General features: G+C 56.9%; 1 protein-coding gene across 1 annotated transcript in view; it reads right to left on the bottom strand.

Moving 5' to 3' along the window:
* The window catches only part of KIAA1549 (KIAA1549 ortholog), a 150,429-nt gene that overhangs the window by 62,721 nt on the left and 74,781 nt on the right, over nucleotides 1-12,927 (bottom strand). Inside the window, exons 8-11 of the mRNA XM_062190478.1 lie at nucleotides 11,475-11,658; nucleotides 5,977-6,036; nucleotides 4,818-4,966; nucleotides 607-784 (exon numbers count right to left, since the gene is read on the bottom strand). Coding sequence (XP_062046462.1) covers nucleotides 607-784; nucleotides 4,818-4,966; nucleotides 5,977-6,036; nucleotides 11,475-11,658 — 571 coding nt within the window. The remainder of the gene's footprint in view (nucleotides 1-606; nucleotides 785-4,817; nucleotides 4,967-5,976; nucleotides 6,037-11,474; nucleotides 11,659-12,927) is intronic.

A 12,927-nucleotide genomic window follows, 5' to 3' on the forward strand; every position in this document is an offset into this window, starting at 1 on the left:
CCATGCCCTTCCTTTTCCTTGATTTTAAATACATTCCCCCAAATCTGCAAGTTGGAAAAAAAAAAAAAAAGGCACCGAGACCAGTCCCTGGCAGAGGGCAGGGGCCGGGGCCTTCCAACAATAACAAAGAACCATCAAATACCTTTTTTAAATGGTGGAGCAGTGAGCCCACAGGCTGGGAGGGAAACAGGGCTGCTATGGGTAAGGATCAAGGGCTTCTTTGTGCCAAAGACCCTGGGGGAAGCCAACAAACCAGAGTGTACCTCCCGGCTTCCTGCGTGACTCACTGAGTGTGACATGGGAGATTCTGGAATAAATACACGCAGGCTAAAAAGAGACATGTCCAGGAGTAGGGGTGAGGTCTCAAAACCCAAGTAAGGTACCAACACCACGGACACAAAATGCTGGGTGGAAAAAACAGTCAAAAGCCGCATCTACGAGCGACTGAAATCCAAGGAACAACGGATCTGAACGACGGGCATCTTATAGGAAGTGCCACTTCATGACAAGGGCTTCACACGTGTCCACTCCACACCCATCACACTGCTTTCCACTCAGAGCTCACGCACAGGAGACCGGCGTTGGACGCCAGCATCGCACACTCACGCTGGGCAATGGCGCCTTGAATTCGGTAACCCAAGATGATGGCTGCTCGCTGCAGATCGATCTTGTTGATGAGGTCTGAAGACCTGACAGCACTGAGCCTCTCTCCATCCTGGTCCTCCACGAAGTAGATGAGCTGCACGGGATCGTCGTCCCCTTCCAGCCGGGACACGTTGACCACCTGGAAGACAACGCGCCACGGCACTGAGACACCCCTCCCCGGGGCACCCCCATCCTGCCTGGGCTGCTCAGGATTTGTTCCAGCCCTCAGGCCAGGCTCCCAACCCCGTTTGGGACCACAGGGTCACCTTGGAACGCAGACAGTTACAATGACGGGCCCTCTGTGCCTGCTGCATGTGGACAAGCAGACCACAGAATAGGGGGCTGGGACCAGGAGGTCTACAGCCATCCTCTCATCCTGCTCCGCTGACCCGTGGGCCGGGTAAGTCGTTGGCATGGAGAGCATCGGGGGATGGTACCCCCCTGCCTCTACCCAGCACCTGACTCCTCGTGTTGCCCAGTGTGACACGACCGTGTGTGCCGCAGGGGCACCCTAAAAGCACAATACTGTGGGTCAATCTTATTGCAGAACTTCTCTCTCTGGTGTCACAGGGAAGCCCTCTCACGTTAGTACTTCAGAATCCAGAGGACTTGTCGGATCAGAGTGTTTCTCAAGACAGCACCTTATTTTGTTGTTATGTCTCTTGAGAACGTGCCAACCATTTAGACACCAGCAAAACCCTAGACTGATGTCCTAGAAACGATTCAGAAGCAACCCTGAGCCCTTTATAAATGCACACAAAGTGAACTTGTGGTCTCGACTTCCCTGCCCGTGTGTTGGGACTTGCAGCCCCTCCCTGCGCTCTAGGCACAGGTGCCAGACTCCTCCCACACCACAGGAGAACTCAGGCAAACCAGCAACTCGATGAACTCCCCGTGAACTCCTCCCTCCACGTCACAGCCAAAGCCCGTGAACAACCCAGGTCCCAACTTTCACCACCCTCCACCCCCCAGAACATTCTTCCTGCTTCATCCCACCCAAAGGCTCGTCTGTCCTGTCCTTTGCCACCTACTCCCCGGTCTCCACTCCAGGCTGTACAGGGTCTAACTTCCATGTGCCTTCAGAATGGAATTCCCAGGGCTACTGGAAAGTAAGCAGGCTCTATGCACCTGTGTACCTTTTCATTTTACTGAATGCTTCCCTCTTATAGAAATCCCCATCTGAATATCCAGTGACACCCACTGTGATGAAAGACTTCACAAGTCCATCCGGCCTGAAACCCCACAGTAAAATCTACTTGTGTCCAGAATCCAAACAGCCACACGACTGTGCAGTCAGCACCTGGGCTAACATTTCAGTTTCACATTTCCAAGATTTATTTATGTATTTATTTACTTAATTGAAAGGCAGAGTGACAGAGAGAAACAGAGAGAGATCTTCCATCCACTAGTTCACTTCCCAAATGCCACAATGGCTAGGGCTGGACCAGGCTGAAACCAGGAGCCAAGAACTCCATCAGGCTCCCCCACACGGGTGGCAGAGGCCCAAGCACTTGGGCCATCTCCCACTGCTTTCTCAGGTGCATCAGCAGGGAGCTGGGTGGGAAGCAGAGCAGCTGGGACTGGAGCCAGTGTCCTGACATGGGATGCGGGCGATGCTGGCAGTGACACACTGCCACACCCCAGGGCCAGTCCCCCAGCTGCATTTTTCAAATTATTTTCTGATTAAAATCATATGTTCACTATATGGAGGATAAGCCCTGTTGGAGAAATTTTGAAAAACACATGCAAAAATGTATAAAGAACAATGAAAATCGCCTGAATTTGAACCAATTAAAGAAAACTGCCACATTTGGCACGTTTCCTGCCACCCTTTTTTTTGCCCACAAATTCTATATTTAATGTTTTCATTATACTGCATATATACTTCTGCAGCTTCTCGAGCATTTTTCTGTATCACTAATTCAACACAATAATGGTGGGGCTGGCGTTGTGGTGCAGAGGGTTAAAGCCCTGGCCTAAAACGCCAGCATCCCATATGGGCGCCGGTTCAAGTTCCGGCAGCTCCACTTCCAATCCAGCTCTCTGCTGTGGCCTGGGAAAGCAGAAGAAGATGACCCAAGTCCTTGGGCCCCTGCACCCACATAGGAGACCTGGAAGAAGCTCCTGGTTCCTGGCTTCGGATCAGCACAGCTCCGGCCATTGCAGCCATCTGGGGAGTGAACCAGTGGATGGAAGACCTCTCTCTCTCTGTCTCTACCTCTCTCTGTAACTCTGTCTTTCAAATAAATAAACTAAATATTTAAAAAAAAAAACAATAATGGTTGAATATTCCAACATATGACAAATTCTAAGTTACGTATTCCCAACCGCTAGACATTAAAAGCTTGTTTTGAGGCCGGCGCCGTGGCTTAACAGGCTAATCCTCCGCCTTGCGGCGCCGGCACACCGGGTTCTAGTCCCGGTTGGGGCGCCGGATTCTATCCCGGTTGCCCTTCTTCCAGGCCAGCTCTCTGCTATGGCCCGGGAAGGCAGTGGAGGATGGCCCAAGTCCTTGGGCCCTGCACCCGCATGGGAGACCAGGAGAAGCAGCTGGCTCCTGGCTTCGGATCAGCGAGATGCGCCGGCCGCAGCGGCCATTGGAGGGTGAACCAACGGCAAAAAGGAAGACCTTTCTCTCTGTCTCTCTCTCTCACTGTCCACTCTGCCTGTCAAAAAAAAAAAAGCTTGTTTTGAACACCACAATTAAGTTCTGATGAGAGCACTGCTAAACAGAGCCTTGTCCACAGCTTCGCCGCTGACCACCCTCAGCGGGAAGGGCAGCGCAGCCTGGTTTGTGAGGGCCCTGTCGGATGGCACCCTGAGCCAGGGCAGCTTCGCTAACTTCTGCGTTGGCGACACTGTTGCCTTTTTTGAGAAGCCTGGGTCTCCAGTGTAGCACCCTTTCCAGGTGCTCTGTAGCTGTTCCGTGTGCATGAACCAACCAACCCACACCTTGAACTCCTGACACCAGGGGCTATCAAATCAAACTCGTGACAATTCGTTTCAATTCTCACCCTTTGTTCTCACTTATTTAATGATCACTCTCAATTTTTATTCTTTTTTAATCTCTAAATTCACTGCATCTGGCAAAGAAACCAGGAGTATCTCAGAGCCCGAGAACCACGTTCTGGGAGGGGAAGAGAGCGCAATGCTGATACCAAAAGGGAAACCTGGAGGACGCGCGAGGAGGACGAAGCCCAGCGCTGCGTCCTCACCGGCCGGCGCCTTCCCCCTTTGTCTCTAATGCCCTGCGCCACCCCCCTCCCCACCCAGCAGCCAGCCCCGCCCCACAGCTCAGAGCTTTGCCCTGGTTTCCTGTTTCTGAAAAGCCATTTCCCTAGCAGCTTAGAAGGGAAAAATCCTCATTTTAAAAGTGGGTCACTTTCCCATTCACGCAAATCTGTCTTTTGTAACCCGCCTGCCAGTTTAGCGAAGCAGATCTGGGGTGATCTGAAACGGGCAGGTTGGCAGGAGGCAGAGGGTGAGCTGCTGGAATGGGGCAGGAAATGGCCCTCTCTCCGCGATGGCTTCGGGTCTCAACCGCTGAATGCCTCACCTCTGCGACGCTATCAACAACACTCCCATTCCACAAAACAGGCTACGTTTCAGTAATTAAAATACTATTTGGTGGACCAGCGCTGTGCCGTAGCAAGCTAAGCCTCCAACTGCAGCGGGCATCCATATGGGCACCGGTTCTAGTCCCGACTGCTCCTCTCTGGATCCAGCTCTCTGCTGTGGCCTGGGAAAGCAGTGGAAGATGGCCCAAGTCCGTGGGGCCCTGCACCCACGTGGGAGACCCGGAAGAAGCTCCTGGCTTCAGGTTGGCCCAGCTCTGGCTGTTGCCGCTATCTAGGGAGTGAACCAGTGGAAGTAAGACACCTCTCTCTAACTCTGCTTCTCAAATAATAAATCTTAAACAATAAATGCTCTTTGGAAAACAAGAGCAGCACAGTTCTGCCGCGGCACTCCCCAGGTCTACTGCTAGTGAACACTTGCGAAGGACAACCCAAGCCCTCGGCTAGACCTCAGCCAAACTGTCGCGCGGCCACTCCCAGTTGCTGCTAATACAGCAGCGGTGGAAACCCCAAGGTGCCCTGGTTTGCTTCTCTGCATAAACAGGGCAGGATCCAGGGCTGGCAGTGTGGGGCGGGGCCTCCTGCGAGCTGGAGTACCTGCACCACGCTGTTCCCGGCAGCGATGGTGGCCCGTCTCCACACGCGCCTGCGGCTGGAAACCTCCCCGAGCAGCTGCGCCAGCTTGCGCTCCATCTCGGCCGGAAACACGTCGTTCTGTAGCTGCTTCTCCACCACGCCCAGGAGGACTAGAATCGAGAGGGAACAGCGGCCAGAGCAGGTCAGCGGGAGACAGAGGGGTGTGTGTGAGAGAGAGATTAACATCACCAGAAACTGCCCGTGCCCCGAGGGGAGACGTTTAAAAGGGGAAAGTAAACGTGAACGGCTCAGGCAGAGCCCAGACGTGATCTTGAGCCCTGTCCCCAGCCCCCAGCCTGAAGCATCACACCGGCCGGTGGCCCAGGTCCCAGGAACTCGGCTGTGGAGCTTTGCAGCACAGAGCAACTACCCCAGACCCAGCCTCTGGTCTGCACTTATCTCAAAACGTCTGGACAGCCTGAGTTCCTAGCTTAAGGCCTGGACTCACAAACCAACCTCAGAACAGGGTGCCTGCCCGTCTTGGGTTATCTGCTTCCGACAAGATTATCTGAGCAGACAATCAGCACGTCAGCAGGGCAGAGGGGAACGGCACGTGCTTTTCATCAGACAGACTGGGCAAGGCTCTGAACCACCAGGAAGATGGCCCAGAAAATGGGGCCGACAACCCCCGCAAAGATGTGGGGCCTTTACGAGGGACACCGCGGGATCCGGCAGACCGTGCGGGACACGGGGCCCCGGGAGTGGCCAGCGCTGCTCACTGCGCACCACCAGGCCCTGTGCAGTCTGCATGCTGGCTCGCCGATGAGGTCACGGGTAGCTGTCAGACCGTGCACCAGGTGAGACAGGCCTCCTCTGCAAGCCGAAACCCTAAGTACGCTTGTCCACCCAAAACTGAACAAAGGATACTTTCAGAAAAAAGACAAGACCCCTGTTTCCGGGCCTCTCCTGTCCCGAGCTCCTGAGACTGTGCCCGGGCCTTGACGCGTGAACTTAAAGGAGCTCAACCCTCTGGGTGCCACCCCTCCCACAGCCACGCATGACCCCTTTCTCGTTCACTGCCAAGAACGTAAGGCACATTCGGCCCTGAATTTAGGGAAGAGCGGAAGGTGCCTGGGCGGCCCCCTCGTGCTTGTGGCTCCCGGCCATGACACAGACCTACCTGTTCTGACCCAGGAAGACTTCAGCAACTGGGATAAGTTGAGCTGTGGGTACTGGAAGGCTGGGAGAGAGAGCGAGGGAAGGAGAAAAATCCATGAGAAACGCATCTGCAGCCATCAGAAAGGCGAGCACGGCGTGGCGGGGAGTGCCGGGGGTCCCCTCACGGTGGGGAGCACCAGGGGTCACCATGCACTGCCCTATGGAGCTCTACACAAGGAATAGCAAAGGCCAGGTTAGTGTGGACACGGGGATGTGCACGGCCGCTGAGCACACTGGGGGCCATGGGGTCATCTCACGTCCTCTCTCTGAGCACACTGGGGGCCATGGGGTCGCCCCAAGTCCTCTCTCTGAGCACACTGGGGGCCATGGGGTCATCTCACGTCCTCTCTCTGAGCACACTTGGGACCATGGGGTCACCCCAAGTCCTCTGAGCACACTGGGGGCCATGGGGTCGCCCCAAGTCCTCTCTCTGAGCACACTGGGGGCCATGGGGTCGCCCCACGTCCTCTCTCTGAGCACACTGGGGGGCCATGGGGTCATCTCACGTCCTCTCTCTGAGCACACTGGGGGGCCATGGGGTCACCCCAAGTCCTCCTCTGAGCACACTGGGGGCCATGGGGTTGCCCCAAGTCCTCTCTCTGAGCACACTGGGGGCCATGGGGTCGCCCCAAGTCCTCTCTCTGAGCACACTGGGGGCCATGGGGTCATCTCACATCCTCTCTCTGAGCACACTGGGGGGCCATGGGGTCACCCCAAGTCCTCCTCTGAGCACACTGGGGGGCCATGGGGTAAAGCCATGTCATTTCTCTGAGCACACTGGGGGCCATGGGGTCGCCCCAAGTCCTCTGAGCACACTAGGGGCCATGGGGTTGCCCCAAGTCCTCTCTGAGAACACTGGGGGCCATGGGGTCACCCCAAGTCCTCTCTCTGAGCACATTGGGGACCATGGGGTCACCCCAAGTCCTCTGAGCACACTGGGGACCATGGGGTCACAAGTCCTCTCTCTGAGCACACTGGGGACCATGGGGTCCCATGTCATTTCTCTGAGCACACTGGGGGGCCATGGGGTCACCCCAAGTCCTCTCTGAGAACACTGGGGGGCCATGGGGTCACCACAAATCCTCTCTCTGAGCACACTGGGGAGCCAAGGGGTCACCCCAAGTCCTCTGAGCACACTGGGGACCATGGGGTCGCCCCAAGTCCTCTCTCTGAGCACACTGGGGGCCATGGGGTCGCCCCAAGTCCTCTCTCTGAGCACACTGGGGGGCCATGGGGTCATCTCACGTCCTCTCTCTGAGCACACTGGGGGGCCATGGGGTCACCCCAAGTCCTCTGAGCACACTGGGGGCCATGGGGTCGCCCCAAGTCCTCTCTCTGAGCACACTGGGGGCCATGGGGTCGCCCCAAGTCCTCTCTCTGAGCACACTGGGGACCACGGGGTCACCCCAAGTCCTCTGAGCACACTGGGGGGATTGGGGTCACCACAAGTCCTCTCTCTGAGCACACTGGGGACCATGGGGTCACCACAAATCCTCTCTCTGAGCACACTGGGGAGCCAAGGGGTCACCCCAAGTCCTCTGAGCACACTGGGGGGCCATGGGGTCATCTCACGTCCTCTCTCTGAGCACACTGGGGGGCCATGGGGTCACCACAAGTCCTCTCTCTGAGCACACTGGGGACCATGGGGTCACCACAAATCCTCTCTCTGAGCACACTGGGGAGCCAAGGGGTCACCCCAAGTCCTCTGAGCACACTGGGGACCATGGGGTCACCCCAAGTCCTCTCTCTGAGCACACTGGGGACCATGGGGTCCCCCCAAGTCCTCTCTCTGAGCACACTGGGGGCCAAGGGTTCACCCCAAGTCCTCCTCTGAGCACACTGGGGGCCATGGGGTCCCCCCATGTCATTTCTCTGAGCACACTGGGGGCCATGGGGTCACCACAAGTCCTCTCTCTGAGCACACTGGGGGGCCATGGGGTCATCTCACGTCCTCTCTCTGAGCGCACTGGGGACCATGGGGTCACCCCAAGTCCTCCTCTGAGCACACTGGGGGGCCATGGGGTCACCACAAGTCCTCGCTGAGCACACTGGGGGCCATGGGGTCACCACAAGTCCTCTCTGAGCATACTGGGGGGCCATGGGGTCACCACAAGTCCTCTCTGAGCACACTGGGGGCCATGGGGTCACCACAAGTCCTCTCTGAGCACACTGGGGGCCATGGGGTCACCACAAGTCCTCTCTCTGAGCACACTGGGGGGATTGGGGTCACCCCATTCCTCCTCTGAGCGCACTGGGGGCCATGGGGTCACCCCAAGTCCTCTCTCTGAGCACACTGGGGACCATGGGGTCACCCCAAGTCCTCTCTCTGAGCACACTGGGGGCCATGGGATCACCACAAGTCCTCTCTCTGAGCACACTGGGGGGCCAAGGGGTCACCACAAGTCCTCTCTCTGAGCACACTGGGGACCATGGGGTCACCCCAAGTCCTCCTCTGAGCACACTGGGGGCCATGGGGTCACCCCAAGTCCTAACTCTGAGCACACTGGGGACCATGGGGTCGCCCCAAGTCCTCTGAGCACAGGGGGCCATGGGGTCAACCCAAGTCCTCTCTCTGAGCACACTGGGGGCCATGTGGTCACCCCAAGTCCTCTGAGCACACTGGGGACCATGGGGTCACCACAAGTCCTCTCTGAGCACACTGGGGTGCCAAGGGGTCACCACAAGTTCTTTCTCTGAGCACACTGGGGGGCCAAGGGGTCACCACAAGTCCTCTCTCTGAGCACACTGGGGGGCCAAGGGGTCACCACAAGTCCTCTCTCTGAGCACACTGGGGGCCATGGGGTCGCCCCAAGTCCTCTCTCTGAGCACACTGGGGGCCATGGGGGTTACCCCAAGTCCTCTCTCTGAGCACACTGGGGGCCATGGGGTCACCCCAAGTCCTCTGAGCACACTGGGGACCATGGGGTCACCACAAGTCCTCTCTCTGAGCACACTGGGGGGATTGGGGTCACCCCAAGTCCTCCTCTGAGCACACTGGGGGCCATGGGGTTGCCCCAAGTCATCTCTGTGAGCACACTGGAGACCATGGGGTCACCAAAAGTCCTCTCTGAGCACACTGGGGGCCATGGGGTCACCCCAAGTCCTCTCTCTGAGCACACTGGTGGCCATGGGGTCACCCCAAGTCCTCTCTCTGAGCACACTGGGGGCCATGGGGTCATCTCACGTCCTCTCTCTGAGCACACTGGGGGCCATGGGGTCACCCCAAGTCCTCCTCTGAGCACACTGGGGACCATGGGGTCGCCCCAAGTCCTCCTCTGAGCACACTGGGGACCATGGGGTCACCCCAAGTCCTCCTCTGAGCACACTGGGGGGATTGGGGTCCCCCCAAGTCCTCCTCTCAGCATCCTTGTCCAGAGGTGGGCACCGGCGGCCCTGGCGTTCTCCGCAGACGGCCGGCCCGCACCTCACGCCCAGCACCCTCACCGTTTCCGCCACACGTGTGCGGTGTGTAACTGAAAGTCACTATTTGTCAATAACAATCTTGTGCCCGCCTACTTTTGTACTTCAGCAACGGCTGAAGTGCATTAAGAATCATCGGGCCATTTGGCTGCTCCATTTTGAAGAATTTCTTGGTTTTTTGCCTGATTCAACTCTGGAATCTGATTTTGAAATAAACCTTCTCCCTCCAACCCCTTCCCTCTGCTCTCTTCCTGCACTGTGAATGCGAATGCTTCAGCCAGGAACAAAGGCTTGCTTTCCTTTATTTTTATTTTTACAAATTTACAGACTAAAATCTACTTTTTGGCCCAGTTTTATGGGTTCTGATAAATGCACAACCACACAACCGCCACATAATGAGGACACAGAGCAGCTTCATCTCCCCCATCTCGACGTGGTGGGATGCACAGCCAGAGTTTAGATGAGCTGGAACTGCTATGCCCTGCAAAGCAACACCTGTCTCTGTAACTGTCAGCTTGATGTACCCACCTACCCACGATGCACCTGTCTCATCCTAAGATGCCACCCCACTTGTGTATCTGATTAAGGCACCACCCCTACCTCATAAGAAGAACTGGATGGGGCTGGTGTTGTGATGCAGCACGTTAAGCCCCTAGCCTGCGATGTTGGCATCCCATGTGAGCACCAGGTCAAGTCCTGACTGCTCCACTTCCGATCCAGCTCCCTGCTAATGCACCTGGGAAAGCAACAGAAGATGGCCCCAGTGCTGGGCCCCTGACACCCATATGGGAGACCAGAATAGAGTTCCTGGCTCCTGGCTTTGCTATGACCATTTGGGAAGTAAAGCAGTGGGTGGAAGATATCCCCCCCCCCATAAATAAATAAATCCTTTTTTAAAAGTTCATGAACAGATAGAATGAAAAAGTAATTTATTAAAAAAAAAAAAGTGGTGGAGAGTGAGTGAGATGGCACTCTCATTTTCTCCCCTTCTCCACCATGGACCATGCTTAGAAGTACAGTTCTCGTGTTCTCACTCTCTCACACTCGTGGGCAACCCTTGGACCACTCTGTAGGGTGGGCCACACTCACACGTGAGTGTGTATTGCTAAATGATTCTGTCTCCACTTAGTGCTTTTACCTCTGCAGGAGACAAGGACTGGACTGGAAGTTAATACACTCATTGCCCACACTGCCTGTACCATCTTTTTGTTTAAGAGTTATTTATTTAAAAGGCAGAGTGACAGAGAAAGAGGGAGAGGCACAGGGAGAGAGAAAGAGAGGAAGTGAGAGAGAGAATCTTCCACCTGCTGGTTCACTCCCCAAATGGCCACAACCTCCATGGCTGAGCCACAGCTGAGTCACAAACCTGGAACACCATCTGGGTCTCCCATGTGGGTGCAGGGGCCCCAGGACTCGGGCCATCCTCCACTGTCCTCCCAGGACATAGCAGGGAGCTGGATCAGAAGTGGAGCAGCTGGGACTTGAACCGGCGCCCATGCAGGATGCTGGTGTCACAAGCCCCAGCTTAACCCGCTGCACCACAGCACCGGCACCTGCCTCTGCCACTGTTTCTCAAACGACCTCCCTGCTCCCACCCTCTGACAGCCACGGGCCTGCTCTCTGTCCCCACAGTTCTGGCTCTTGCAGGGCTGGCGTGGTTTTTAAACACTCCCTTTATTCTCCAGAGAATGGTAAGGCAAGGCACGGTGTGTACAGAGGGTCTGTAGGCCCTTCCTGGCTGAAATCTGATTGTACTCTAGGCTTGGGGGCAGATTTCATTGGAAACAAGAGGACGCTCGGGATGAGACTGTCACTGTCATTCCACAACTGTCCACACCCACAGAGCCCCTGACACCGACGGGTCCACCAGTGGCAGCCAGTGACAGCTCTGACGAAGGGCTGTGTGCTGGGGCGGGGCGGGGCACGCGGGAAATCCTTACTCCTCCCACCATAGTCCCTGTGGGCCCAAAACCGCTCTGAGAAACAGTCCTCGCTTCATTCGTTTTACAGCAAGCCCGCACGGCCACGTCCCATACTCACGCTCTGCGATCTGCAGCACCGGGTAGCCCAGGTAGAAGCTGAACTCCACCACGCTCAGGTTCCTGAGCAGCTCGCTCACCTCCGACCCATTCAGAAACCCCTGCACGCCCCGGACGCCAAAGATGATGTGGACCGGTCCTCGCCGGGGAGCCGCCCGGGAAGCAGTGACGGTGACGTTCAGGATCTGAAAGAGGGAAGTCACCAGCATGATGGCACTCAGCGTCCCCAGAGCCCGGCTCCCACCTTCCTCACCAGGCTTCTGTTTTGAAGGAAGAAGAGCAACTGGCCTTCTGAGCTGGTTCACCTTGGCAAGACTCAACCCTCGGTGCTGACCCCGTTTTTCACGGGCGTGATGGACTGAGCAGGTGCATTTACAGCCCTTCAGGCTCTCTGTCCCACCCCGAGTCCCACTGAACTCACAACACCCGGATGACGGGGATAGCACCAGCACCGAGAAGGGAGGAAACCAGACGCCCTGCCCAACATCCACAAGGCGCGAATCACACGGACACAGACCAGAACTGGGGAACCAGGACCCACATGTCCACCAGCAGTGCACACAACACAGCTAAGAGCCGTCCTCCCCAAGGCGCCGGGCCAGGCGCCACGGTGCAGGTCAGTAGAATTAAGTAACAGCCCCGTGCCAAAGAGCTGAGTCAACTGCCTTCCCCCTCCTTCCTCTCTGCTGGCCACAGCCCAGGCCAGCGTGGAGGTGCTGGCAGCGGCCACACCCTCCCCCAGAATAGCCCCAAGAACTGCTCCCAGGGGAGCGGGAACGCCCTGGCTGGGAGCACTGAGAGCCCCATTGTGGGTCTGGGCGTGGGCAGGGAGGTGGGCAGGGGCTGCCGTAACTGCAGCGTGCTCCAGGGCACACAGAGGCCGAGACGCAGGGGAGAGGGGAAGCAGCTTGGCCGTGACACACATGCGGAGCGCTCACCCTCCTTCTCTGCACGTGGGCAGGGGGCTCCGCCCGCCTCTGACCACACGCGCCTGTGCCCACACACGCTGTCCCGTGCCCAGGGCTCCGAGGAGTTCTCCAGCGGGACATGGGGCTGGCACGGAAACAGACTCCCGGCTGAAGCTGAGCGCCGCACCCACTACCCAGACTAGCACCCTGATTCTTCCCAACGGTCCCCGGGCATTCATGGAGGACCAACAGCACTAAAAGACCAAGGAACCAAGATCAACACCCAGAACAACAGCCACACAGAAAACCCAGACAACTGGGGAATGGAAATTCCAATTCACATCCTCAAAGGCTTGAGAACGATCATCCTGCATCGTCACAAGATGCCGTGAGAAAAGGAGCGACGAGCAATAGGGCGAATGATGGCGGAAGATCAATCCCACAGAGGGATGAGCCACACCAGGGCCACGGCTGGACACGTGACGACTCAGAGGACACAGCGGAGAAAAGTGCACAGACAGGGAACCTCTAAAAAGGGTTGGAAAG

This window comes from Lepus europaeus, chromosome 1 (assembly GCF_033115175.1).
Source record: "Lepus europaeus isolate LE1 chromosome 1, mLepTim1.pri, whole genome shotgun sequence".
Taxonomy (NCBI): domain Eukaryota; kingdom Metazoa; phylum Chordata; class Mammalia; order Lagomorpha; family Leporidae; genus Lepus; species Lepus europaeus.